The 26,792-nt window shown below is 47.8% G+C and overlaps 1 protein-coding gene across 1 annotated transcript; it reads left to right on the forward strand.

The window, feature by feature from the left end:
- Positions 1–26,792, forward strand: LOC149442383 (vomeronasal type-2 receptor 26-like). Its single transcript, XM_089656174.1, has 3 exons — positions 1–207; positions 22,387–22,510; positions 25,837–26,792. Exons 1-3 carry the CDS (start codon positions 1–3, stop codon positions 26,742–26,744), a joined length of 1,239 nt encoding a protein of 412 aa, XP_089512300.1. The 3' UTR covers positions 26,745–26,792.

The raw sequence follows: 26,792 nt of genomic DNA on the forward strand, positions 1-26,792 counted from the left end.
ATGACTCTGGGATATCACTTGTTTGACACTTGTGGACATCCTATGAAAGCGATAGATTCCGTGATAAAGATCCTCTCCGGCTATAGAGAATACTCTCCAAACTACTGTGCTATAAGGAGCCCTGAAGTCGCTGGTTTTGTGGGCGATACCCTTTTCCTACCAACCTTCATCTTGGCTGACCTCTTGAACGTTTACCAATACCCACAGGTAGATGGTCTCTTCTGAATACTTTATGAACTTAGTTCTCCTAGGAAGCTACGCAAGATTTATGACCACTGACACATTAACATTGATTATCTGGTTACAATGGCATCTGAAAACCAGTGGGAAATGAAAGCAGCAAGTGAACATGTTGTTCCTGAAGTTGATCGCAGTTTGTTGTGTATGGGCTGTGTGACGGGAGTCAATTTGGGTGGGGGGCCCATGGAACACAGCTCACTTTGGAGGGATAGGGAGACCCCTGTCTCAGCTCCCCATATCCCTCTTATATGTAAGCCACCCTGTGCCTGTTAGGGGTACAGAGTGATCTGTCCTGCTGTTGTGTAGATATGTATAGGTGGGGTGGGGGGGTTGTTCATTGTTTAATTCCATGTGGTTGTATCCCTTTTTTCTATTGCGTGTCTTGCTTGGGAGCAAAATATTATGGGATGTATGTGTTTGTGTATTGGCTTGGTGGGGGGTGTCTGCTGATGTGTTTCTTGTTGCTAGATGTGGTTTGCCCCGTCCTGTGTCCTTATGCAGGGAGGGGGGGAATTGTTCCCTTGAACGTATATATCTTGTATCTGTGTTAAAATAAAGTAGTCTATTTCCTGGTTTATTTCAAGACTGGTCTTGTCTAGTTTCGTATGGTCAGCGGTGGTGTCCGTGGCCGGTGTTCGGACAGGGAAGAGGTATTAAAACGGAAATACCCCAGTGCAGACTGGGTCCGGTTCCGTTACAGGCTGGGTAGCCACAGACCGGTCAGGTTGTCCATGCTGTCCGCAGCCAAAGCCCCAGTACGTGCATGAGCATCAGAACTGTACCACGGAGCAACGGAAGAAGGTGGCCTGGCCTGATGAATCATGTTTCCTTTTCCATCATGTGATTGGCTGGTTGTTTGTGTGTCACTTACCTGGGGAAGAGATGGCACCAGGATGCAGTACGGGAAGAAGGTAAGTTGGTGGCGGCAGTGTGATGCTTTGGGCAATGTTCTGCTGGGAAACATTGGCTCCTGCCATTCATGTGGATATCACTTGACGTGTCCCACCTACCTAAATATTGCTGGTGGCCAAGAGCACCCCTTCACAGAAACGGTATTCCCTGATGGCAATTGCCTCTTTCTGCAGGATAATGCACCCTGTCAAACAACAAAAAAGAAAAATTCCTCTTCGGCACCCCAGTATTTTCTGCAGTCCTATCTCTATAATTGTGAGAGCCTCCATAGTAAAAGCACATGTAAAATAATAGATAGACCGAGGTCAGGTTAGCCTGGAGAAAGCCCACCCCTCCTTAAAGGCACGGGGGTGCACTGGATACCTGGCATACAGCACAATGGCAGCTAAGGTGCCCAGTCACTAGTATGTCAACAGTGCAACAAATGGCAACTTCTCCAATTTTTGTTGTTTGGCATGCGTTGCCCTTCCATGTGCTCCTTGCTGCAAAGGCCAGTTATGGATTGGGGAAGTTGCCATTTATACTCAGGATAATGCACCCTGCCGCACTGCAAACATGGGTCAAGAATGGTTTTAGGAATACAACGAGTTTGTGGTTTTGACTTGGCCTCCAAATTCTGCAGATCTCAATCCAATCAAGCATCTTTGAGATGTGCTGGAAAACAAGTATCATCTAGATATGTGCACGACGGAAAAATTCATCAAGGTACAGACATCTGTTCAGTTGGCTCTGAGGAAGAGGCAATTTCTCGAAACGCATCAGCCTATTGGATGTCTACACTCCCTACAGTCACGTAGCGCGGTTTTGACCAAGCTGTTCTTTTATGACGCGCCTTTGACTTTACTGTACTTTGTGAGTACAACCAAAGGTGTATTTAGGTTTCATGCTGCACTAGGCAACACAAAAATTGCCCCCCCCCCCACAGAGAGACCCTGACACCGACCAACACCCCCCTCCCCCACAAAGAGAGGCTGACATTGACCAACAAAACCACAGCCCCCCCCCCCCCCCACTCGAGATTGCCTTCCACTACCACCACCCCCCACACACTGGCAGCACCCTCCCCCCAGACGCTGCGAGAGAGAAGACACTCACCTTCACAGCTCTGGACATCCCCGGGAACAAGAGTGAGGCTCTGCATACACCATCAAGCAGCCCTCAACCTCTCTCAGATCCCACTTGGTCCCCATGCTGCGTGTGTCCCTTCTTCCATCCCTTCCTTTGGGGGGAGGTGCTGCCCCCCTGAAAAATGCCGCTGCCCCCCTGAACGATGCTGCTGCCCCCCTGAAAAACGCCGCCCTAGGCAAACGCCTTGTTTGCCTTGTGGTAACTACGCCAACTTTTATTTATTAAACATTTTTTATGTTAATGCACTAGGCCTGTGCGTCACTCTCCTGCCAGCTGGCTGCTATACCATTCCCACCATTCCTGGTTACTCATAGCAATGGCCAGATGCCCCCTTATTCCTCAACTCTTCTGTATGGTTAACCCTTTCATGGTGGCACTCTAGCTTCTTCTCTTCATTCCCTTGTGTGCTATAGGCCGTGTTCTTTCGATTCGCCATGTACCTTAATGCACCCTTTTGACAGACTACAAACCAGGAATTTAACAATTAAACTAAACACTTTACCGAAAACGTTGCCCAAGTACAGTTCAGTAGGACACAGTCTTGTACAGAAGTCCATACACAGTCCTAACACTACCTAGCTCAGGCTGCCCAGATCATACCTTCCATGAAAGTGTTCATTCAGCAAAAGGCCATTGACATTAGAGTCCTTTCCACATGTCCATTTACATCCGTTGCTTCATAAAGGGTAATGGATGGTCCGATCGGGTCCTTCTAAAAAACTGACAGGCGGACCCAATCTGTCTGCCCGTGTTAGAGAGGCCTTTCTCTCCTGCAAGAAGAGAAAGACACATTGTATTCCTTCTAGGAAAGCAGAGTTCATTCAGCATAGGTTCATTGCTATTAGAGTCCTTTCCTGGTAAATCCCAAAAGGGTGACCCACTTAGGGTGACCACATGCTCCAGCAGAACTACACGGTGCAGCAGTCCTTCCCCTCCATTCCCGTAAGGGATCTGTAGGACTGAGAGCAGACTCTCTCTTGCTAATCCCCTCCCTTGGTATTTATGGACCCGCAACAATGAGCAGGACCATGAACACCAGGGAGAGAAGAATATCACATTAACCCCTTCCTAGCTTTCCGGGCAGCCTGCAAACACACTACATATCATATGCAGCAGTACAATGTGACACAAAAGCCCAGAATACAAACAGTATTCACAGACCCCCTGTCAGTACATACTTACATGCTCCCACTTCCACTCAGATTGCTCTCCAACTGCAACTTTCTGATGTGGCAGCACCCAAATATTGCAGCATTCCCCTTTCATCTTTAACATTTCTAAAAGAATATGTTTGCAGAACCAGGTCATCAGCTCACTTCCTCCCCCTCATTTATGGGGACCAATGTGTTCCAGTCTAGCAGCTGACACCCAAACTTTCAGTTGGTGGTATTTTATCTAAATGTGAAACTGCAAAGGCTATATCCTGAACTGCTCAGAATGTATTTTAAAGGTACAAAAGGTAAAGAGGAAATATATGCATTGTGATGTAATTGTTGATATATACACCACGTAAGATGCTTTTCAAAGTACTTAGCTTGCAGACACGAGTCTGGCTAGGTCAACCAGCTGGTAAATAAAAAGCTTGTTTTCCTCAATTTCATGTCCGGAGTGTTCCTGGAATCCCCAAAGTTGCCATTAGACTGGGACATGTCACATGTCCCTGGAGGCTGTGGTACCATTCACAGGAGGCAGCATGGCTTGTGCATGAACAATGGAAAGCCAACTGAGAAGCCACAAGGAGTCACAGCCAGTTTCCCACAGGTAACATGTCAGCATCGGGGCCTGAAAACCAATGAAGAGCTGGCTCAGGTGTGGACGGTGCTGGCTTCTTGAACAAAAGAGTGTCTATATATTAAAAGCCAGCAGCTACAGTTTTTGTACATTGGGTGTCCCCCCCCCCCCACATCGAGAGAACCTGACATTGACCAACAACACCCCTGTCCACCCCCCACCTGAGAGAGCCTTCCACTAACACCCCCCCATCCCCGCGATAGAAACACACTCACCTTCACAACTCCAGACATTCCCGGGAACGAGAGTCGGGCTGTCCATACACCATCAAGTAGCCCGCAACCTCTCTCGGATCCCACCTGGTCCCCATGGCACATGTGTCCCTTCTTCTGGGGGGCAGTGCTGCCCCCCTGAAAAATGCTGCCCTAGGCAAATGCCTTATTGCCTTGTGGTAAATACACCCCTGACAGTACCTTAATGCACCCCTTTTGACAGACTTCAGACCAGGCATTTAACAATGAAACAAACTTTACTAGGCTTCACAGAAGTACAGTTCAGTAGGACGCACAGAAGTCCTAACATTACCTAGCTCAGGCTGTCCAGTCATACCTTCTAGGAAAGCAGCATTTATTCAGCACAAGTCAGGTGTCCGTTTACATCCATAGAAGGCAATAGCTGGTCCGATCAGGTCCTCCTAAAAAACTGACAGGCAGACCCAATTGCACAGTGACTGATCACTGTGATAGTCAATCAGAGGCTATCAGAGCACTGAGGAGGCCAGCAACCGGGAGTCCTGGGTCCCGAAGATTAGTACAAGACCTCTGTCTCTTGGTGATAGCCTAGTCTCTGTGCTGGCAGTGTACTGTGCATTGCACTCCCAGTACAAAGACAGATATACATACAGTCAGGTCCATAAATATTGGGACATCAACACAATTCTAACATTTTTGGCTCTATACACCACCACAATGGATTTGAAATGAAACAAACAAGATGTGCTTTAACTGCAGACTGCCAGCTTTAATTTTAGGGTATTTACATCCAAATCAGGTGAACGGTGTAGGAATTACAACAGTTTGCATATGTGCCTCCCACTTGTTAAGGGACCAAAAGTAATGGGACAATTGGCTTCTCAGCTGTTCCATGGCCAGGTGTGTGTTATTCCCTCATTATCCCAATTACAATGAGCAGATAAAAGGTCCAGAGTTCATTTCAAGTGTGCTATTTGCATTTGGAATCTGTTGCTGTCAACTCTCAAGATGAGATCCAAAGAGCTGTCACTATCAGCAAAGCCATCATTAGGCTGAAAAAACAAAACAAACCCATCAGAGAGATAGCAAAAACATTAGGCGTGGCCAAAACAACTGTTTGGAACATTCTTAAAAAGAAGGAACGCATCGGTGAGCTCAGCAACACCAAAAGACCCGGAAGACCACGGAAAACAACTGTGGTAGATGAGCGAAGAATTCTTTCCCTGGTGAAGAAAACACCCTTCACAACAGTTGGCCAGATCAAGAACACTCTCCAGGAGGTAGGTGTATGTGTGTCAAAGTCAACAATCAAGAGAAGACTTCACCAGAGTGAATACAGAGGGTTCACCACAAGATGGAAACCATTGGTGAGCCTCAAAAACAGGAAGGCCAGATTAGAGTTTGCCAAACAACATGTAAAAAAGCCTTCACAGTTCTGGAACAACATCCTATGGACAGATGAGACCGAGATCAACTTGTACCAGAGTGATGGGAAGAGAAGAGTATGGAGAAGGAACTGCTCATGGTCCTCAGCATACCACCTCATCAGTGATCATGGTGGTGGTAGTGTCATGGCGTGGGCATGTATGGCTGCCAATGGAACTGCTTCTCTTGTATTTATTGATGATATGACTGCTGACAGAAGCAGCCGGATGAATTGTGAAGTGGGAATATTATCGGCTCATATTCAGCCAAATGCTTCACAACTCATTGGACGCTTCACAGTGCAGATGGACAATGACCCAAAGCAGACTGCAAAAGCAACCAAAGAGTTTTTTAAGGGAAAGAAGTGGAATGTTCTGCAATGGCCAAGTCAATCACCTGACCTGAATCCAATTGAGCATTTCACTTGCTGAAGACAAAACTGAAGGGAAAATGCCCCAAGAACAAGCAGGAACTGAAGACAGTTTCAGTAGAGGCCTGGCAGAGCATCACCAGGGATGAAACCCAGCGTCTGGTGATGTCTATGCGTTCCACACTTCAGGCTGTAATTGACTGCAAAGGATTTGCAACCAAGTATTAAAAAGTGAAAGTTTGATTTATGATTATTATTCTGTCCCATTACTTTTGGTCCCTTAACAAGTGGGAGGCACATATGTAAACTGTTGTAATTCCTACACCGTTCGCCTGATTTGGATGTAAATACCCTCAAATTAAAGCTGACAGTCTGCAGTTAAAGCACATCTTGTTTGTTTCCTTTCAAATCCATTGTGGTGGTGTATAGAGACAACAACGTTAGAATTGTGTCGATGTCCCAATATTTATGGACCTGACTGTATATGCAGCCTTACAGATAAAGGCCCACTTCTATGAGCCTGAAGAACTGCAGGAAGGGATGAAGAACTGACAGAAAATACAACACATAAGGAAAATGATTACATAAGCCTCTTATGTTGCGTTTCTTCAGATCAATCATCGAGTTACTGATCCTCTCCTGAATGATAGAGAAATGTTCCCAAACCTTTACCACACCATTTACACCAGTTGGGTTTGGTACAGGATGGTCATAAAGATCTTGAAGATTTTTGGATGGAGTTGGGTAGGAGTCATCATATCAAGTGACATCTCCGGAGAAATGACATTTCAGAAGCTAAAAAAAGAAATGGACATCCATGGGATCTGTATAGAATTTGTCATTAAGTTTACTGATAACGTCAATATCAACGAACAGAGAATGATGATTATTAACAAGTCAACCACTAAAGTCATTGTAGTGTGCGACCATTTTCCAATCGAATACATCTTGTTTTGCAAAGAATGTGAGACTCTCCAAAAAAATATCACCTTAATTTTCAGTGAGTCACTGAATTTCATTTCATTTACAAACCTCAAACTAAAGGAAACATTTAACTGCAGCTTAGTACCGATATATCCTCGTCGCTACATTCATGGATTAGATGATTACATGGAAAATGCACATCCATCCAAACGGCCGACCGATCCATTGCTGGAAGACATTTGGCTCCTTAAGTTCAATCATCCTTCTTCTAACCCCCAAAAAAATCATTTCTTCAAAACACATTACTTTATCCCTAATAGGAACCGCACCGGGACAGAAGCGATCGCACATTATTATAAAAATGTGTTTAATTCCAAGCTGTATTTCACCTACACTGCGGTATATGTGCTGGCTCACGCTCTGGACAACATGAAACTAAGTAAGGATACATTTGGAAAGTACGGATTGAGGCACAAAGTAAGTTTTCGAGTAGACTAGTTTGTTTTAGATGTTTTGTCTGTAACACACTGCCCTCTGGGTTGCCCCTCTGTGCCGCGAGCACAGAACCCAGTTTGCCCAGGATCAGGGGCTCTGTGACGGGGGTGTAGGCAGGACAGAACACACATGGAGGATGATAAACACACAAAGCTTTATTGACACATGGGAGACACTCAATTAGGGTAGGAAGGTAACGTCTGGGGTCTCAAACAAGGGAAGTAGAGGGGGCGGATCCCAAAACAATTGTAATCCGGCCCTCAATAGGGCAAACTTGGAGTCTCTGGTAAATTGTAATCCAGGCAGGGTAATGGAGGGGCTCACGGACAGTCCAGGCAGGGGCAGCATGGGTATAGACACTCACAGTTCTGGCAGGGGTCCCTTCTGGCTCCCAGCGGCCAGCAGAAGGCAACGACAACCCTCAGTACAAGGCAGGTAATCCACACAGCAGGAAGTTCACAGCAGCAATGGGTAATCCTGGCCCCAGGGTGTTAGACAGAGTATTGTGGGGCCCACAACAGATAGTTCTGATAGGATAACGGGCCTCTGATGTAAAGGCAGGACTCTGATGTGAAGGGGAGCCCTGATGCGATGGAGGAACCTCTGATGTGAAGGGGAGCTTCTGATATGAATATCATATGATATATGAATTTCAAGAGGGCAGTTGTGTGCATCATCTCCAGATTTCCCATTGATAAGTAATATTTATATCTTTTACATTTTAGACTGGGGTTCCTAGATATTTTGTATTGTTTTAATGGGCGCCACGACTGAAAAAAAAGTTGAGTAACAGCTGCAATGCATCCTGGTTAGAAGAAGAGTTCAAGACTGAAATAAAGGATACTACATTGGGACATTCAACAAGTGGGACCATAGCTTATTAACCACTTGCCTACCGGCATGGGTGTATTTACCACAAAACAAACAAGGCATTTGCCTAGGGTGGCATTTTTCAGGGAAGGCAGCACTGCCCCTTGGAAGAAGGGACAGAAGTAGGGACACACGTGGCATGGGGACCTAGTGGGTTCCGAAAGATTCTATGGGTTTCATGACGGTGTATGCACAGCCCGATTCTCATTCCTAGGGATGTCCAGAGCTGTGGAGGTGAGTGTCTTTCTCTCTCGTCATGGGGGATGGTGGCTGGTGTATGGGGGGCAGTGCTAGTAGAAGGCTTGGGTGGAGGTCAGGGGTGTTCTTGGTCAATGTCAGGCTTTTTCTGTGGGAAGGGGGGGCACCAATTTTTGTGTTGCCTAGAGCAGCACAAAACCTAAATACACCACTGCCTACCGGGCACTTTCCCCCCCCCTTCATGCCCAGGCCAGTTTTCAGCTTTCAGCACTGTTGCACTTTGAATGACAATTGCGCAGTCATGCAACACTGTACCCATATGAAATTTGTATCATTTGTTTCACACAAATAGAGCTTTCTTTAGATGGTATTTAATCACCACTGGGGTTTTTGGTTTTTTACGCTATAAACAAAAAAAAAGAGCAAAAAATGTGAAAAAAAGTTTTTCTTTGTTTCTATTATAACATTTTGCACTGATGAGGCAGCACTGGTGGGCATTGATGAGGAGGCACTGATGATGCTGCATTGATATGCAGCAATAATGGGCACTGATGGGCAACACTGCTAGGCTGCACTGATGGGCACTGATGGGCGCAAGTGTTGGGCAGCACTGATGGGACACTTTGTGCCGGACTGGAATTCTTCTTCTTCATCCTCTTCTCTTCCTCTTCTTCTTCATCCTCTTCTTCTTCATCTTCTTCTTCCCCTTCATCTTCTTCTATTTTCTTCTTCTTTTTCTTCCTCTTGCAGGTCACTGCTCATGCGCAGATTTTTTATCGGTAAAAAGATCGGCCGATTTGCCCATCATTGCCGTGAAAATCGGCCGATCGGCAAAATTGGCCGATTTTTTTTCAAACTTTACCAATAAAAAAAACTGCCAAAATACCGAAAAACGGCCGACCTATTAACCCACTCACGATCCAAAAATCAGCCGATTTACGACCCATCTATGGCCTGCATTAGACAGCCTTTTATTCATGGCAAAGAAGAGGAACTTATTGAATTACAAAAAAAAAAAAAGTTATCTAGTAGTGTATACACAGTGCTTTTTTCTCAGAGAATAGGTACAGGTACCCTCCCCTTCCAAGTCACCCCTTGTCTCCACCCCCTACCCACCCCCAAGCACCGTTCCTGAGTGCTACCCCCTAATCACCTCCCAGTTCTGCCCCATTTTGAGAATACAGAACCAAGTATCATTTTGTGGTGCTATGTAATTTATATGGAATTTGCTAATGATAACAAGAAAAGCAGTAAAATAGATCCCCTGCAGGCAGCAACAACAGACCCCCCCAGCAATTATACACTTACCCACATGGAAGGAAAATATATTTTAAAAATATTCTTCCCAAATATATTGCCATATAATTGAAATACTACAATATCGTCCATATCCGATATATTTCAAAATATGTATATATTAAACCCCCATATCTCTCCTCTAGCCTCCAAAGCATCAGATCCAACTGAGATCTGTTGAGTCCGATGCTTTTACAATCCGGTAACTGCATAAGACCGGAAGCGGAAGTGACGGAATCCTCGTTGCGTCCGGTTTCTGACGTCTCACAGCGAGACGAATGACATCTCACGGTGTCTCAGGAACCAGATACTGCTGGTTGCATCCTTGTCAGGCTCCCCGATCGCTTGGGAGAGCCCAGTAAAGGCGGCGGCGGCAGGAGGGAGGAGCGCTCTGATTACTTTTACAGTGTACAGAATCATTGGCTCTAAAAAAAAGATTTCTCGGTCATCGCTGCAGCAATGGCTGACACATCACCCTTTTAACCCCTCCCCCTCCAGAGGATTCCCCCCACCCTTGCTGACCAGGCCATTTTTTGCTTTAAGGTGCTGCGTTACTTTAACTGACAATTGAGCGGTCATGCAATGCTGCACCCAAATGAAATGCATGTCCTTTTTTCCCCACGAATTGAGCTTTCTTTCGGTGGTATTTGATAGCCTGTGCGTTTTTTTACTTTTTGCGCTGTAAGCAAAAAGAGACCAACAATTTTGAGACAGAAACTATATTTTGACTTTTTTGCTATTAAACATGTCCAAAAATTTAAAAAATCAAATTTCATCATGAATTTAGGCCAAAATGTATTCCACTCTGTGTTTTTGCTAAAAAAAATCCCAATTGATTGGTTTACATGAAAGTGATAGCATCTACAAATGGCGGGATATATACTGGGATTTTTTTTTTCTACTAGTAATGGCGGCGATCAGTGACTTATAGAGGGACTGCAGGACATTCTGACACTGGGGGGGAATTGACATCCCAATGAAACCAACACAGTGATCAGTGCTAAAAAAAAGCACTGGCACTGTACTAATGGCACTGGAGAGGAAGGGGTTAATGTGAGGGGCGATCAAAGGGTTAACTGTGTGCTGGGAGTGTTTTACTAGGGGGCGGGGTCTGTGTGCTTCACTGTAATCACACTGATCAGGATGGCTGTGCTGGGCAGTGTGCCCAAGCTGACAGGGAGGAAGATTGTTTGTAAACAAAACATTCTTCCTCCCCATCAGAGATGATGGATAATCACCGGGCGCCGGCGGGTAATCCCCGTCCAGGACCCGGTGATTTACATCTGTGGCCACGTGTGCCCCATGCCCAGAAATTCAGAATGACGTATATATACACGTGATTCTGTGCACAGGTACCACCCTGTAGCAGTATATCTGCTATAGGGCGGTCCTTAACCACTTCTCGTCCGGCACATGTACATAAATGGCCAGACAGGAGCAGTGCAGGAGCGGGTGGCAGTTCATAAACGTCCCCCACATTTACAGCGTGTGCGAGCTCCCTGGGAGCGCGCAGCACCACAATCCGGTGTCCAGAGGACACAGCAGAACACCGATCGCTGTACGGGACCTCTGTGCGAGGTCTCAATCATGTGATCACTAATTTTCCAATCAGTGCTCACATGAATAGTAGTAAGCAGGATTGCACTTCTGACATCATTGCTTACTACGTGTGAAATCTGTGAATGATCACAGAGGTCACATGGTACAGGGCCATTCACAACAGCCTTGTACCATGTGACAAGCTGTGACCAATCACAGCTCTCACAGTATTTCTCAATGGCTGCAGAAATGGAGCCAGAGAGAAGGAGAAATGATTCCTCTTACAGCCTTTATGGGTGTAAAAGCAATCCGTGTAAAAAAAAAAAATCTTCATCACCCCCCACAAGTAGTACAGTGTCACCATGGTGACCCTACTGCTAGGATGACAGTATGTTAAAATAAAAAAAAAAAAAAAAAAAGAATAATAATAATAATAATCTAAAAAAACAAAAAACAAAATGTAAAAAACATTTTGGAAAAATTATAATTTTTGCTTACAAACTAATTTGGATTATTTTATTTTTACTAAAAAGATAGATGAATACATTTTAGCCAAGATATATGAAGAAAGATTATTTAATTGCAAAATTTTATAAGAAAAACACTTTTTTTCAAAATTTTTGGACGTTTTCATTTATATAGCAAAAAAACAAAATAAAAATCCCAGCGGTGAATAAATACCACCAAAATAAACTTTTTTCTGTCTAAGAAAAAAATGCTAAAAAATTCATATGGGTACAGTGTTGCATGATCGTGCAATTGTCATTCAAAGTGTGATAGCACTGAAAGCTGAAAATTGGCCTGGACAGGAAGGGGGTGAAAGTGTCCGGACAGGAAGGGGGTGAAAGTGTCCGGACTGGAAGGGGGTGAAAGTGTCCGGACTGGAAGGGGGTGAAAGTGTCCAGACTGGAAGGGGGGGAAAGTGTCCGGACTGGAAGGGGGGGAAAGTGTCCGGACTGGAAGGGGGTGAAAGTGTCCGGACTGGAAGGGGGGGGAAGTGTCCGGACTGGAAGGGGGTGAAAGTGTCCGGACTGGAAGGGGGTGAAAGTGTCCGGACTGGAAGGGGGTGAAAGTGTCCGGACTGGAAGGGGGGGGAAGTGTCCGGACTGGAAGGGGGGTGAAAGTGTCCCGGACTGGAAGGGGGGGAAAGTGTCTGGACTGGAGGGGGGTGAAAGTGTCCAGACTGGAAGGGGGAGGAGTGTCCGGACTGGAAGGGGGTGAAACTGTCCGGACTGGAAGGGGGGTGAAAGTGTCCGGACAGGAAGGGGGTGAAAGTGTCCGGACTGGAAGGGGGTGAAACTGTCCGGACTGGAAGGGGGGGAAAGCGTCCGGACTGGAAGGGGGTGAAAGTGTCCGGACTGGAAGGGGGTGAAAGTGTCTGGACTGGAAGGGGGGAAGTGTCCGGACTGGAAGGGGGGAAAATGCCCTGACTGGAAGGGGGTGAAAGTGTCAGGACTGGAAGGGGGGAAAGTGTCCGGACTGGAAGGGGGGAAAGTGTCCGGACTGGAAGGGGGTGAAAGTGTCCGGACTGGAAGGGGGGGTAGTTTCCTGACTGGAAGGGGGGAAAATGTCCGGACTGGAAGGGGGTGAAAGTGTCCGGACTGGAAGGGGGTGAAAGTGTCCGGACTGGAAGGGGGTGAAAGTGTCCGGACTGGAAGGGGGTGAAAGTGTCCGGACTGGAAGGGGGGGGGAAGTGTCCGGACTGGAAGGGGGGTGAAAGTGTCCGGACTGGAAGGGGGGGAAAGTGTCTGGACTGGAGGGGGGTGAAAGTGTCCAGACTGGAAGGGGGGGGGGAGTGTCCGGACTGGAAGGGGGTGAAACTGTCCGGACTGGAAGGGGGGGAAAGCGTCCGGACTGGAAGGGGGTGAAAGTGTCCGGACAGGAAGGGGGTGAAAGTGTCCAGACTGGAAGGGGGTGAAAGTGTCCGGACTGGAAGGGGGGTGAAAGTGTCCGGACTGGAAGGGGGGGAAAGTGTCCGGACTGGAAGGGGGGGGGAGTGTCCGGACTGGAAGGGGGTGAAACTGTCCCGACTGGAAGGGGGGGAAAGCGTCCGGACTGGAAGGGGGTGAAAGCGTCCGGACTGGAAGGGGGTGAAAGTGTCCGGACTGGAAGGGGGGGAATGTCCGGACTGGAAGGGGGGGAAAGTGTCCGGACTGGAAGGGGGGGGAGTGTCCGGACTGGAAGGGGGGGAGTGTTTGGACTGGAAGGGGGTGAAACTGCCCGGACTGGAAGGGGGGTGAAAGCGTCCGGACTGGAAGGGGGGGAAAGCGTCCGGACTGGAAGAGGGTGAAAGTGTCTGGACTGGAAGGGGGGGAAGTGTCCGGACTGGAAGGGGGGAAAATGCCCTGACTGGAAGGGGGTGAAAGTGTCAGGACTGGAACGGGGTGAAAGTGTCAGGACTGGAAGGGGGGAAAGTGTCCGGATTGGAAGGGGGGAAAGTGTCCGGACTGGAAGGGGGTGAAAGTGTCCGGACTGGAAGGGGGGGTAGTTTCCTGACTGGAAGGGGGGGAAAATGTCCGGACTGGAAGGGGGGAAAGTGTCCGGACTGGAAGGTGGGGAAAGTGTCCGGACCGGAAGGGGGGGGGGAAGCGTCCGGACTGAAAGGGGGGAAAGTGTCCGGACTGGAAGGGGGGGAAAGTGTCTGGACTGGAAGGGAGGGAAAGTGTCCAGACTGGAAGGGGGGGAAAGTGTCCGGACCGGAAGGGGGGGAAAGTGGTTACGTGGTTAATCCAGCATTGTACCGGTACGTCGCTGGATTGGAAGTGGTTCACAAACGTGGTGAGCGTTCTGACAGACGGTTTAGTGGGGGTCACTTGCCAATAAATTCATGAAATAATCATTTACTGCTTGGGAAATCTGCCGCTCAGCGATTGGACAACATGAGATGATGACATTGGAAGCAATATGTTGTAACAAATGAATTTTTCCTTTCAAAGTTGCACAGATACATCCGGACAGTTCACTATATGAGCCCAACCAGAGAGCCGATCTTCTTTGATGAGAGTAAAAGATTAACCTCTATACTTGGAATGGCGTCTGTAGTCTATGGTGAAGACAAGGACACGTATAGTACTTCGATAAAAGGTTTAGTATATAGTAGCAAGTTACCGCAAATATCAAAGCCAGAAGATTTCGGATCACAGCCCCCGTGGAAACAAGGCAGAGTAAGTGTGGTTCATGGTTTCTCTTTGATTCATTATGGATCTACATCCAGTGGTGTATTTAGCTTTTGTGCTGCCTTAGGCAACACATAAATCGGTGCCCCCCACCTCCCACAGAGAGAGACACTGAACAACAACACCCCTACCCCCCACACAAGAGAGCCTTCCACCACCACTGCCCCCCATACACCAACCACCATCCCCCATGGCGAGAGAGAGAAATATACTCACCTTCACAGCTCCAGACATCCCTGGGATTGAGAGTCGGGCTGTGCATACACCGTCATGAAACCCACAACCTCTCTTGGATCCCACCAGGTCCTCATGCCGCTTGTGTCCCTACTTCCAGCTCTGCACCCCTGAGAAATGCCACCCAAGGCAAATGCCTTGTTTGCCTTGTTGTAAATACACCTCTGTCTACATCCCGATATGCCTGATATTCTAACCATAGAAAATAACAGGTCATGCAAAGCACATGTGTAGCACTACCCCCTTAGCAGTCACTGATGATTTTGGTCACCCTACAGTCCTGTACGGACAGGCAACATGCATTTTTCCATTCAGACTTGTACCAGGAGACAGAAACCAGTCCTTGAGCTTTGGTTTGAAGTTTTATTAGAAGTTTAGAACTTGAATGGGGTAAGGGGTGTATGGGATGCCCAAGGGAACTGGAACTGAGGACAAACTTCCTGAAACTATATTACAAGTCTTATGCACAAAAATCCTCTTCTGGAGACCTAGCCAGCATCTCCCAATGTACCTCTCCAACCACAGATGCTCCTCAATCCGGCTCTATGGAGGAATCCCTGGACAGGTGATCCAGTAGTAACTAATAGAAGGGCAATAGTCCCAACTGTAGAGTGAGTTAGGATTCATACCTAAATGCTCTGTCCCCTCTCTGGCCCAGGGGGGGTAGGTGTACTCACTGAGTCCTTCTCCTGTGCTGCTGTTGGGTTGGTGCTTTCTACCAGGCCTTTAAGCTGAGCCATTCCTTGCCTGCTGCCCAGTGGTCCTTTCTCTGGGGGCCAGTAAAGTGCACATGTTTCCACCTCTCCGGAATCACTCCTGGAGGTGAGACCCTTCCAGCCCGGGCTCCCTCCCCGGCTCTTGCACCTCAACTTCTCTCTTCCACCTCCTCCTACTCCTGCTGCTGAGCAGGCTCCTTTACCCTTAAAGGTTGTCTTTTCCTCTTGCCAAGCCTCCTGTTGGGGATTGGTCAGGGTCCCTCAAGAGTACAAGCCAGCCACTCCTCAGATCCACCCACTGCCTCTAGACCTTCCTTCAAAGCTCTAGAGCAGGGAGAAATTCCAGAGGGGCTGGTCTACAGAGCCTCTTAGCCCTGTCCCAAATTTAACCTCCCAACTATCACACTCAGGCAGCTACTTAGCCCTCCTCTCTGACAATCAGGATTCTAGCTCCCCTAGCTAACTAGGAGGGTGCTACACATGCAGTGGTGAACAGGGGACATATTTTAATCACTTGAGCCCTCAGGCCTTTTTCTCCTCAATTACTCTTGTGTTCCAGAGCTTTTTTTTTCCATTTTGGGGATGTCTCAGTTCCACACATTGCACTAGGCCAGGGGTGGGCAAACTGTGGCCCTCCAGCTGTTGTGGAACTACATTTCCCATGAGGCATTGCAACATTACAAAACTGACAGTTACAGCTAGGCATGATGGAACTTGTAGTTCTGCAACAGCTGGAGAGCCGCAGTTTGCCCACCCCTGTACTAGGCTCTCTAGTCTTATCTAACATGGTAGGAAGTTTAGATACATATAATATGTTCTGTTTCAAATGACACTTTATGAATTAAAATATCTCGTTAGACCCCGTTCGTTTGGACAGTAAAGTCACCTGCAGACTTGGCACCATCCACAGGCAGCTTAACTCTTCAAGGAGACACAGACATTGACTGCAATGCATTTTTACTTCAGCTAACTGCAGTGCCTTGTTAGAATACAATGGGCATAATTCAGTAAATCTTATCACATGAGTTTAGTCAGTCACATGACCACATATCTCATGCAATACTGAAAATGTCAATTCACTATTGCTAGTATGTGGTATTTACCAAAAATAGCAAATACACTCAGTAAATACCACATAAAACGATCTTAAAGTCAATTTACAAATGGAAATAAATAATTAAATGCATGCGGCAATTAAGTAGTGGTCCAGGCATGCAGTATGTACTGGCATTGGTCAGTCAAGGGTTGTTAAGGAATGGGTGGCCACGGAGTCCCTAACAGTCATCAGCTGTCAGCGGGGTTCCATATGGGGTGAACAGAATTATGGTATGGGGTATGGTGGTGACCAGGATACTGGTATGGCGTATGGTGTGATCAGGATGCTAGTAAGGGGTATGAGGTGATCAGAAAACTGGTATGAAGTATGTTGGTGATCAGGACGCTGGTATGGGGTATGAGGTGATCAGAAAACTGGTATGAAGTATGGTGGTGATCAGGACGCTGATATGGGGTATGAGGTGATCAGAAAACTGGTATGAAGTATGTTGGTGATCAGGATGCTGGTATGGGGTATGGCGGTGATCAGGATACTGGTATGGGGTATATGGCTGTGATTAGAGCGTTAATATGGGGTATGGCATATGGCGGTGATCAGGACGCTGGTATGGCATATGGCGGTGATTAGAGTGTTAGTATGGGGTATGGCATATGGCGGTGATCAGGATGCTGGTATGGGGTATGGCGGTGATCAGGATGCTGATATGGGGTATGGCGGTGATCAGGACGCTGGTATGGGGTATGGTGGTGATCATGGCGCTGGTATGAGGTATGGCGGTGATCAGGATGCTGGTATGGTGTATGGAGGTGATCAGGATGCTGGTATGGGGTATGGCGGTGATCAGGATGCTGGTATGGGGTATGGCGGTGATCAGGACGCTGGTATGGGGTATGACGGTGATCAGGATGCTGGTTTGGGGTATGGTGGTGATCAGGATGCTGGTATGGGGTATGGCGGTGATCAGGATGCTGGTATGGGGTATGGCGGTGATCAGGACGCTGGTATGGGGTATGACGGTGATCAGGATGCTGGTTTGGGGTATGGTGGTGATCAGGATGCTGGTATGGGGTATGGCGGTGATCAGGGTGTTGGTATGGGGTATGGCGGTGATCAGGACGCTGGTATGGGGAATGGCGGTGATCAGGACGCTGGTTTGGGGTATGGCGGTGATCAGGATGCTGGTATGGGGTATGGCGGTGATCAGGACGCTGGTATGGGGTATGGCAGTGATCAGGATGCTGGTACGGGGTATGGCGGTGATCAGGATGCTGGTATGGGGTATGGCAGTGATCAGGATGCTGGTACGGGGTATGGCGGTGATCAGGATGCTGGTATGGGGTATGGCGGTGATCAGGATGCTGGTATGGGGTATGGCGGTGATCAGGACGCTGGTATGGGGTATGGCAGTGATCAGGATGCTGGTACGGGGTATGGCGGTGATCAGGATGCTGGTATGGGGTATGGCACTGATCAAGACGCTGGTATGGTATAGGCAGTGATTAGGGCGTTAGTATGGGGTATGGCATATGGCGGTGATCAGGATGCTGGTATGGCATATGGCAGTGATTAGGGTGTTGGTATGGCAAATGGTGGTGATCAGGACGCTGGTATGGCAAATGGTGGTGATCAGGACGCTGGTATGGCAAATGGTGGTGATCAGGACGCTGGTATGGCAAATGGTGGTGATCAGGACGCTGGTATGGCAAATGGTGGTGATCAGGATGCTGGTATGGTATATGGCAGTGATTAGGGTGTTGGTATAGGATATGGCATATAAAGGTGATCAGGATGCTGGTATGACATATGGCAGTGATTAGGGTGTTGGTATGGGGGTGATCAGGATGCTGGTATGACATATGGCAGTGATTAGGGTGTTGGTATGGGGGTGATCTGGCTGCCTTCAGTCCTTACACTTGACTGGCTCTTTCCCTGCTCCACTGGCTGTCCTCTCTCAGGAGATATTGAGTCTGAGAGATCTCCTTCACTCTATCTTCCACCCAACACTGACTGATCCTGCTGATCAAGCCCAATCATATTTAAGGGCTGTCCTGGCCCCGTGCCAAACCTCCTGCTTGGGGATTGGCCAAGGTCCCCCACGTATGCAGGTAAGCTCCTCCTCACCCCCACCAACTGACTTCTGGAAACTTCTCTCGCTCCTAATCCAGGGGAGGTATCAGAGAACTGACCTGCAGAGCCCTCAGCCCTGACCTAAAATAATCTGACTGACTCACACCCAGGCTCATAACAAGCCTCTATCTAAATACTAACTCCTCCCAGCTGAACCTGAAGGACGTTACACAAGCATCAAACATCACCCCAAGATTTTTCAATTGAGACTGAAGCTCAAGTACAGTGCCATTGAAAAATAGGCTACCAAGACTGGCCTTACATAATTGATGGGGGGGAGGGGTTGCCAATAAGAGGTCATGTACACTGCAGCTGCTAGAGTGATGTATATTAAAAAAATTAAAAAACTTTTCAGTGCATTCTGCGCATTTGGGAGGGTCTCCTGAGGTTATATTTTAACCACCTCCCATCCGGCCGTTATATATAAAAGGCCAGACGGTGGCAGTGCAGGGGCGGGTGGGTGTTCATAAATGGCTTTCCCAGCCCCCTGCTTGTGCACGCTCCCTGGGAGCACGCAGCACCTCCGGACACAGTGAAACACTGATCGTCAGACGGGACCTCTGTGCAAGGTCCCAATCATGTGATCACTGATTAGCCAATCAGTGATCACATGCAGAATAGTAAGCAAGATGTCACTTCTGACATCATTGCTTACTATGTGTGAAATCTGTGAATGATCACAGAGGTCACATGGTACAGGGCTATTCACAACAGCCTTGTACCATGTGACAAGCTGTGGCCAATCACATCTCACACAGTAGTTCTCAATGGCTGCAAGAATGCAGCAAGAGAGAAGGAGAAATTATTGTTTTTACAGCCTTTATGGGTGTAAAAGCAATCAGTGTAAAAGAAAAATAAATCTTCATTACCCCCCACAAAAAAATCCCAGTGGTGAATAAATACTACCAACATAAAGCTTTATCTATCTCAAAAAAGTGCTAAAAAATTCATCTGGGTACAGTGTTGCATGACCGCGTAATTGTCATTCAAAGTGTGACAGCGCTGAAAATTGCCCTGTACAGGAAGGGGGTGAAAGTGTCCGGACTGGAAGGGGGTGAAAGTGTCCAGACTGGAAGGGGGGGAAAGTGTCCGGACTGGAAGGGGGGGAAAGTCTCCGGACTGGAAGGGGGTCTAAGTGTCCGGGCTGGAAGGGGGGAAAGTGTCCGGACTGGAAGGGGGGGAAGTGTCCAGACTGGAAGGGGGTAAAAGTGTCCGGACAGGAAGGGGGGAAAGTGTCCGGACTGGAAGGGGGGGAAAGTGTCCAGACTGGAAGGGGGTGAAAGTGTCTGGACTGGAAGGGGGGAAAGTGGGGAAAGTGTCCGGACTGGAAGGGGGTGAAAATGTCCGGACTGGAAGGGGGTGAAAGTGTCCGGACTGGAAGGGGGGGAAGTGTCCAGACTGGAAGGGGGTAAAAGTGTCCGGACAGGAAGGGGGGAAAGTGTCCGGACTGGAAGGGGGGGAAAGTGTCCAGACTGGAAGGGGGTGAAAGTGTCTGGACTGGAAGGGGGGAAAGTGGGGAAAGTGTCCGGACTGGAAGGGGGTGAAAATGTCCGGACTGGAAGGGGGTGAAAGTGTCCGGACTGGAAGGGGGGAAAGTGTCCGGACTGGAAGGGGGGAAAGTGTCCGGACTGGAAGGGGGTGAAAGTGTCTGGACAGGAAGTGGGGGAAAGTGTCCGGACTGGAAGGGGGTGAAAGTGTCTGGACAGGAAGTGGGGGAAAGTGTTCGGACTGGAAGGGGGGTGACAGTGTCCGGACTGGAAGGGGGACAGAAAAGAATATTCGTGACCAAGAATTGACTTTTATTTCCAGGTCACGGCTCACGCTCCTTTCTTTTTCAATTACATTTCCCGCACGATTCTCCCGTCATTGATTAGAAATTTGTTCGTATTTCACAAAATTTCCAACATGTCCTTTCACTCTAATTCGATGGTTGTTCGAATATCGGCCATTGCTGTGGCCCACTAAGGCTAGGTTCACATCTGTGAGGGTGGTGCCGCTGCAGATCCACACACAGCCGCACCACCCACACAGAGGAATGCGGACCCGCGGGCAGGTGCCATTGATTTTAATGGCACGCCGCCTGCACTGGAAATCACAAGCATACTGGGAACTGAGGTTCTTGTGCGGGCTGCATTTTCAGAAGTGCAGGGACTTCTTCCCTGGGTATCCCGGGGCACGGGAGTACATTCAAATGAATAAGCTATCGTGCCCACGCAAAACGCGGACCGCAGGAACGCAGAGATGTGAACCTAGCCTTATGGTGTGAAATTCAAAGGAAAATTCTTAGAAAAGATTTTCAAAAGAAAATTATTTCAAAATTCGACCCATGTATGGCCTGCTTTAGGGGTTGCAGTCACACACCCAGAGTTTGGTCAATGTGGTGAAATTGTACTTTTCTAAAACTGCTCAATCACACGCAAGGAAAAAAACAGCATTTTTGCTTGCATGTGATTGGATGAGGGAAGGCCACAGATCACCTCATTTATTAAGTTCTGGGGATAATCCCCTTGCAGAGTGAACAGTCTATATTATTATTATTATTATACAGGATTTATGGCGCCAACAGTTTGCTCAGCGCTTTACATTATAATGGGAGACAATACAGCAACAATACAGATCAATACAAGAGGGGTTGGAAGGCCTGATCCTGGGAGCTTACACTCTAAGAGGGAGGGGCTAGTGGTACAAAAGGTAGTAACTGTGGGGGATGGACTGGTAGGAGGAAGAGAAGATTCCATTATTATCTGAGGGCAGGATAGGCTTCCCTGAAGATATCGGTTTTCAGAGATCGCCTAAAAGTGAGCAGAGTTGGAGATAGCCGGATAGATTGGGGTAGAGAGTTCCAGAGGATGGGGAGGCTTTGGAGAAGTCCAGTAGATGAGAATGGGAGGAGGAGACAAGAGAGCTAGAGAGCAGGAGGTCGTGGGAGGAGCGGAGAGGACGGTTTGGGTGATATTTGAAGAATTGTTTTGAATTTTATTGGGTGGGCAATGGGAAGCCAGTGGAGGGATTGGCAGAGAGGGGTGGAGGACACTGAATGGAGGCCACTGGAGAGATTGGCAGAGAGGGGTGGAGGACACTGAGTGGAGGTCAGTAGAGAGATTGGCAGAGAGGGGTGGAGGACACTGAGTGGAGGCCAGTGGAAGGATTGGCAGAGAGAGGTGGAGGACACTGAATGGAGGCCACTGGAAAGATTGGCAGAGAGGGGTGGAGGACACTGAATGGAGGTCAGTGGAAGGATTGGCAGAGAGGGGTGGAGGACACTGAGTGGAGGTCAGTGGAGGGATTGGCAGAGAGGGGTGGAGGACACTGAGTGGAGGCCAGTGGAGGGATTGGCAGAGGGATGGAGGACACTGAGTGGAGGGATTGGCAGAGAGGGATTGGCAGAGAGGGGTGGAAGACACTGAGTGGAGGGATTGGCAGAGAGGGGTGGCAGATACAGAGCGGTTAGTAAGGTGGATGAGTCTGGCAGCAGCGTTCATGGTAGACTGAATGCCTATCTATATAGTCTAGTTGCCTTTAGTAAATCGGTCTTGTAGCGTTGGTGTATTGAAGCTGCTGTAGGGAGAGGATACGGAAAGCTGACAAACTGCATAGGGAGAGAAAAGGAGTCCATTAGAAAACTGTACTTTACTTTTCTGAACTGTGGAAGAACTTTAGGCATAATCAGATCCCATCTAAAATATATTCCCTTCAGTTTCCCCAAGCTCGGTGTAATGAGCCGTGTCCTCCGGGATCCAGGAAAATTCAACCTGAAGGATTGTATGTCTGCTGCTATCGCTGTGTGCCGTGCGCTGCTGGGGAGATCTCCAATATTACAGGTAACAAATTCCAACACATATGTGTTCAACCGCTAAAATATTATTTGCGTGTTAGCCTATTACTGTCATTCTAACACGGTTTTTAGTATTTTTTAAACCTTCCATTAAAGTGTAGATATAGGAAGAGGTACCCCGACCGCCGCACACCTCGCCCAGCCCTAGTGGTCAGCAGGTAAAAGCAGCCTAAGCTCGATGCATCCAAGTCATGCCCCTACGTGTTTTGATCTGCCCAAGTGCTTAATCACAGAGGTGGGGGTGGGGCAAAACATGTAGGGGGCATGGCTTGGATGAATTGAGGCTGCTTTTACCTGCTGACCACTTGGGCTGGGTGAGGTGTGCAGCAGTTGGGGTGTCTCTTCCTATTTCTTCAGCATGCGTGTCTGGATGAACCTTTCCCCAGGCTGCACCCTCACTAGTCAGTGGCATCCAAATCATGAGATCAGGGGCGGACTGACAACTCATGGGGCCCCCGGGCAATAGGGGATCATGGGGTCCCTGTGTCCTTGCCCAAACTCAAAAAAGCCTATGAAAAAGGTAGCAGGGGCATCTCTACTGACCCTGGGAACTTGGGCAGTGCCCGAGTTTCCAAATGGTCAGTCCGCCCCTCCATGAGATCTTGTTAGTCTGAGCGGGGGCCACTAAGCATTTATTGTGGGCTTCCATTAAAATAGTTGTAAACCTCAGACATGAAATATGACCAAAGCACATCCCTCTATAGTGTGTATTTGTCTCAATTAAGAACACTAAGTGTCATTTCTGTCTGCTGCCTCCTGTGAAGGTGGGGCTGTCCTTTCCCTCCAATCAGCTCTCAGAGCTCTCCTAACTGAGCACTGCAGTGTGTAATTTCAGGTCCCCCTGCTTTTTGAAAGCTCAGACAAGCTGTATACATGCCGTACTTTAAATGGATGTAAAGAAGAGAAGATAAACAGTACAACTTATGTAGGAGGATTTGTTTCATCTCTCTGTATCAGCTAAGGTCAGACACTTCATTGGGTATACATAAGGGTTTACAACCACTTTAAAAAATAGTGACCCTGACAATGGTCCCTGTTCAGGAACTTCCTGTTGCAGGGTGACAACTGTCTCAGTTGTGCTCCTGCTTTGCCACTCTGCCACATGCAATGTGAAGACTACAAGAGGAGACACCAACCATAGCTCTCATCTTAAAGCCGGTTCAGAACAACATTGTGTAGGAGCAGTAGCAGGATGACCTTGTCCCGCCACTGGTCCAATGTAACCAAATTAACCTCAAACAATAAATTCATGACCTCAAATAGACTCGAGACCATAAGAAGCGGCTTCTAAATGGAACACACCCAAGGCCGGGATAAGTGGTGGGCAAAAGTGGCCCTAGGTGCAGTGGGGATTTGGGGAATTGTGCTAGAAGGGGTGATTTGGAGGGGGATTTTTATTAAGAGGGTGGATTTCTGTAAGGAAGGGGGATATTGGGGGGGATTTGTGCTACTAGAGATGTTTGGATGGATTAATACAATCGTTGTGTTCCTACATTGGGACGGGAACATCTCATCCCACTCACGAAACAAAATCGAGTTGTGCTGAGCGCTTCTCAGCCATTCATGGAAATCATTGTATTCTATGAACACAAAGCTTGCTATGATTTGCTGAGGTGGAGACTGTGACTTCATTTGCTCACCTCTTTGCCTCAACCAGTCAGTGGAAGCTTTGCATTCATTCATAGAAAAGCAAAGCTTTCCATAAATGGTGGGCAGCACTATGCCCGACTCTATTTTGTTTCAGGAGTGGGATGGGATGTTCCCATCTCAATGTCAGTTAGTTTGGGCCAGCTTGGCCCATACCTGTAAGTGGGGTGCAGCATGGTGCGATGGCAATAACACACAGTCAAGGTGCGATGAAAGAACTTAAGTGAAGTAATACAAAGACAGTTCACAAATAGCCCGGTGGGAAGGCCAGCTGTGACGTTCCTGATTGGAGACTGAAATGACGAGATCGGCCTCACTTGTGTCACTAGCCCTGACCCCACTGGATTTGGAACAGAGGGAGTCTAGGACCAGGATGTTGTTTGCAGCTCTTGCAGTTGGTGACTTTGGAAGACTGATGAACCTCCGATTCAGGCACAGTAGTGATATGCACAGCTGGTATGGTAGGTCACCAGGTGTGCACCAGAGCAAGGCAGGAAGCTGGGATAGGAGACAGGAGCAATGTCATAGGAATAGACGGGGTCATCAACGGGCGGACAGCGAGGTACCAAATCAGAAGCAAGCCAAAATCAGGAGCAGAGCCGAAGTCAGGAACAAGTATCAAGCAGGAGAGTAATCAGAGTCAGGTCAGGAACAAGCCGGGTCAGCAACAAAGAAATCACACACGAATGAGCAGGAAACAGGGAACAGCTGAAGACCAGTCAGCACTTAGCACAGGCAGAGGCACCTTTTAAATAGTCCATCTGGCACCAATCTTTACCATGTGTGTGCACGTGTGTGTGCGCGATCGTGCATTTCTGTGTGCATGCGCACTTCTATTCGCCAATCATCTCACCGGGATTCCCTTACACCAGCTGGGAACATAGATTCAACCAACCTCATACATTCAACCGAACTGACAGCACCTGTTGAGAGGGGCAGGATGTGGCCTGGCTGTCTTGTGCCCAAGTGGGAAGATGTCCAGAGAAGTTGTGAGCCCTAAGCTTTCCCCTCTCATCTGGAACCTTTCCCTGACACTAGTTCTGTGCCTAACAGGCAGGGTACCTGTCCCTCCTCTACCCACTCAAAACATGCAGACCAAACCCAGGAGCCAGGGCCTTAAAAAAAGGCTCTGCCTGACCCAAGATAGCTGCTAGAGTTACATGGAGTGGCAGCATCAAATGGGATAGCTTCCCCAGTGACCCAGGAAACAAAAACGGAACCATGTTCCTCTTGACTTCCTCTCCAAGTGCAGTGCCATTGAGGAAGAACACCACCTGCAGTTGAGAAAGTAGACTGCATCTGCCTATTACAAATAAAGTGGCAGTTAGGTTTTGATAAAATTCTAGTGAAAGAAAGGGGAACAGGTTATGGATGCCTAAAAATCATTATGCCTTGTGATTCAGCTGACCAGGTTACTCCATTAAATGTCATTCCTTGCTTCTGGTGGTGAACCTGGAAAGTTCTCAGCCAAAGGTTTGAGATTCACAAGCTTCTTGAATCCCAAGGATTCACTGCAGACCCCCGAACCCATTCCCTAACAAAATACATTAGCAAACTAAGTGTCATCTAGTTAGGCTTTAGATCTGACATGTATCATGTTATTGTTTATTTCAGGTCATTTCATAATTGTGAGTTGTTGTAATATATGCCATTTTCTTCCTACAGACAGTGACCTCTGCCACAAATGTCCTCATGACCAGTGGCCAGATGAAAGAAAAGCAAGCTGTATCCTCAAAACATATGACTATCTGTCCTCTGAGACTGACATCGTGACTCAGGCATTTGATGGTATTGCCATTTTATGTTCTGCTGTAACTTTCTGCATACTGACTTTGTTTATTTCGTTCCGGGACACTCCTGTTGTGAAAGCCAATAACCGAAATGTGAGCTTCATCCTCCTGACCTCCATCTTGCTGAGCTTCCTCTGCATCTTCTTGTTCCTCGGATGTCCTGTGGATATAACCTGCATGCTGAGACAAGTGACATTTGGGATCTCCTTCTCCATTGCTGTCTCTTGTGTTCTGGCCAAGACCATCACCGTCTGCATTGCCTTCAAAGCCACCAAACCCGGCAGTGTATGGGGGAAATGGGTTGGAGATAAGACTTCTAATTCTGTTGTCATAATTTGTTCTTCTGTCCAAGTTCTGATCTGTGTTATTTGGCTGTCAGTGTCTCCTCCCTACCAAGAGTATGACATGGACTCCTATTCTGAGAAGATCATCATTCAGTGTAATGAGGGGTCGGTTATCGGCTTCTACTCTATGTTGGGTTATATGGGGCTTCTAGCCTCTGTGAGTTTTGTTCTGGCTTTCATGGTGAGGACATTACCGGACAGTTTTAACGAGGCCAAGTACATTACCTTCAGCATGCTGGTGTTCTGCAGTGTCTGGATTGCCATGATCCCGACCTATCTGAGCACCAGAGGGAAATACATGGTGGCTGTGGAGGTATTCGCCATACTGGCCTCCAGTGCCGGATTATTAGGATGTATATTTTTTCCAAAATGTTACATAATGATCATAAAACCTGAAAGAAACTGCAAAAAACGTATTTTTGACAAAGTCAAACCATAGGGTCAATTTTTTTAGCAATCGTGTAAATAAAAGTTAGGTTGACTAGTA

This window comes from Staurois parvus, unplaced genomic scaffold, assembly GCF_062004578.1.
Source record: "Staurois parvus isolate SC_StPar_1 unplaced genomic scaffold, SC_StPar_1.0 ptg000893l, whole genome shotgun sequence".
Taxonomy (NCBI): Eukaryota; Metazoa; Chordata; class Amphibia; order Anura; family Ranidae; genus Staurois; species Staurois parvus.

Excerpts from the sequence above, each read along its gene's own strand:
- LOC149442383 (XM_089656174.1), top strand. The coding sequence starts at position 1 with ATGACTCTGGGATATCACTTGTTTGACACTTGTGGACATCCTATGAAA. Across the intron at positions 208-22,386 it reads ACGTTTACCAATACCCACAG|TTTCCCCAAGCTCGGTGTAA; the intron begins GTAGATGGTCTC and ends TATTCCCTTCAG. Across the intron at positions 22,511-25,836 it reads GGAGATCTCCAATATTACAG|ACAGTGACCTCTGCCACAAA; the intron begins GTAACAAATTCC and ends TTCTTCCTACAG.